This window comes from Penaeus monodon, chromosome 33 (genome assembly GCF_015228065.2).
Source record: "Penaeus monodon isolate SGIC_2016 chromosome 33, NSTDA_Pmon_1, whole genome shotgun sequence".
In the NCBI taxonomy this organism is placed as follows: domain Eukaryota; kingdom Metazoa; phylum Arthropoda; class Malacostraca; order Decapoda; family Penaeidae; genus Penaeus; species Penaeus monodon.
Window position 1 is genome coordinate 35,772,288 of NC_051418.1, and position 439 is coordinate 35,772,726.

General features: G+C 39.4%; 1 protein-coding gene across 1 annotated transcript in view; it reads right to left on the reverse strand.

The window, feature by feature from the left end:
* LOC119594353 (3'-5' RNA helicase YTHDC2-like) overlaps positions 1–439 on the reverse strand; it is a gene marked incomplete at its 3' end in the record, with an annotated part of 122,633 nt that overhangs the window by 91,340 nt on the left and 30,854 nt on the right. The window contains 1 exon segment of the mRNA XM_037943411.1: positions 218–405. Within this exon segment, the coding sequence (XP_037799339.1) occupies positions 218–405 (188 nt within the window).

Here is a 439-nt window from a genome sequence, read left to right on the forward strand (position 1 = left end):
GCCACTGCATACTTGAAATGCAGCCTTTATGTGATACTAAATGACGGCTACATCATTTATTCCAATCTGAATTCACTCAACATCTGTATAATAATATGTTCCTATTTTATTCTTGGCAGTGTACTTCATGAGAGCACAAGATCAAAAAAAAAAAATTCTCTATCATCTAAAGGTGCATGCATGAACAAACTCTGTTTTGTAACAATTCCATACCAACCTCCAGAACCCTTGCTGAATTCACTGTTTGTGATGTTGCTTCTAGGTTCTGGTGCAGGTGCACTGGACCCTAAGCTTAGTGTCTGCTGTGACATCTGCTGTGTCCAAGCTGCTGCTGTCTTCTGGCCACTCTGTCTCTGTTCCAGCTCTTTATATGCCTTCAGCATTTCAGGTGTTTGGTAGTTGGTACTTCAAAACAAATAATTATTAAACAGTACTACAC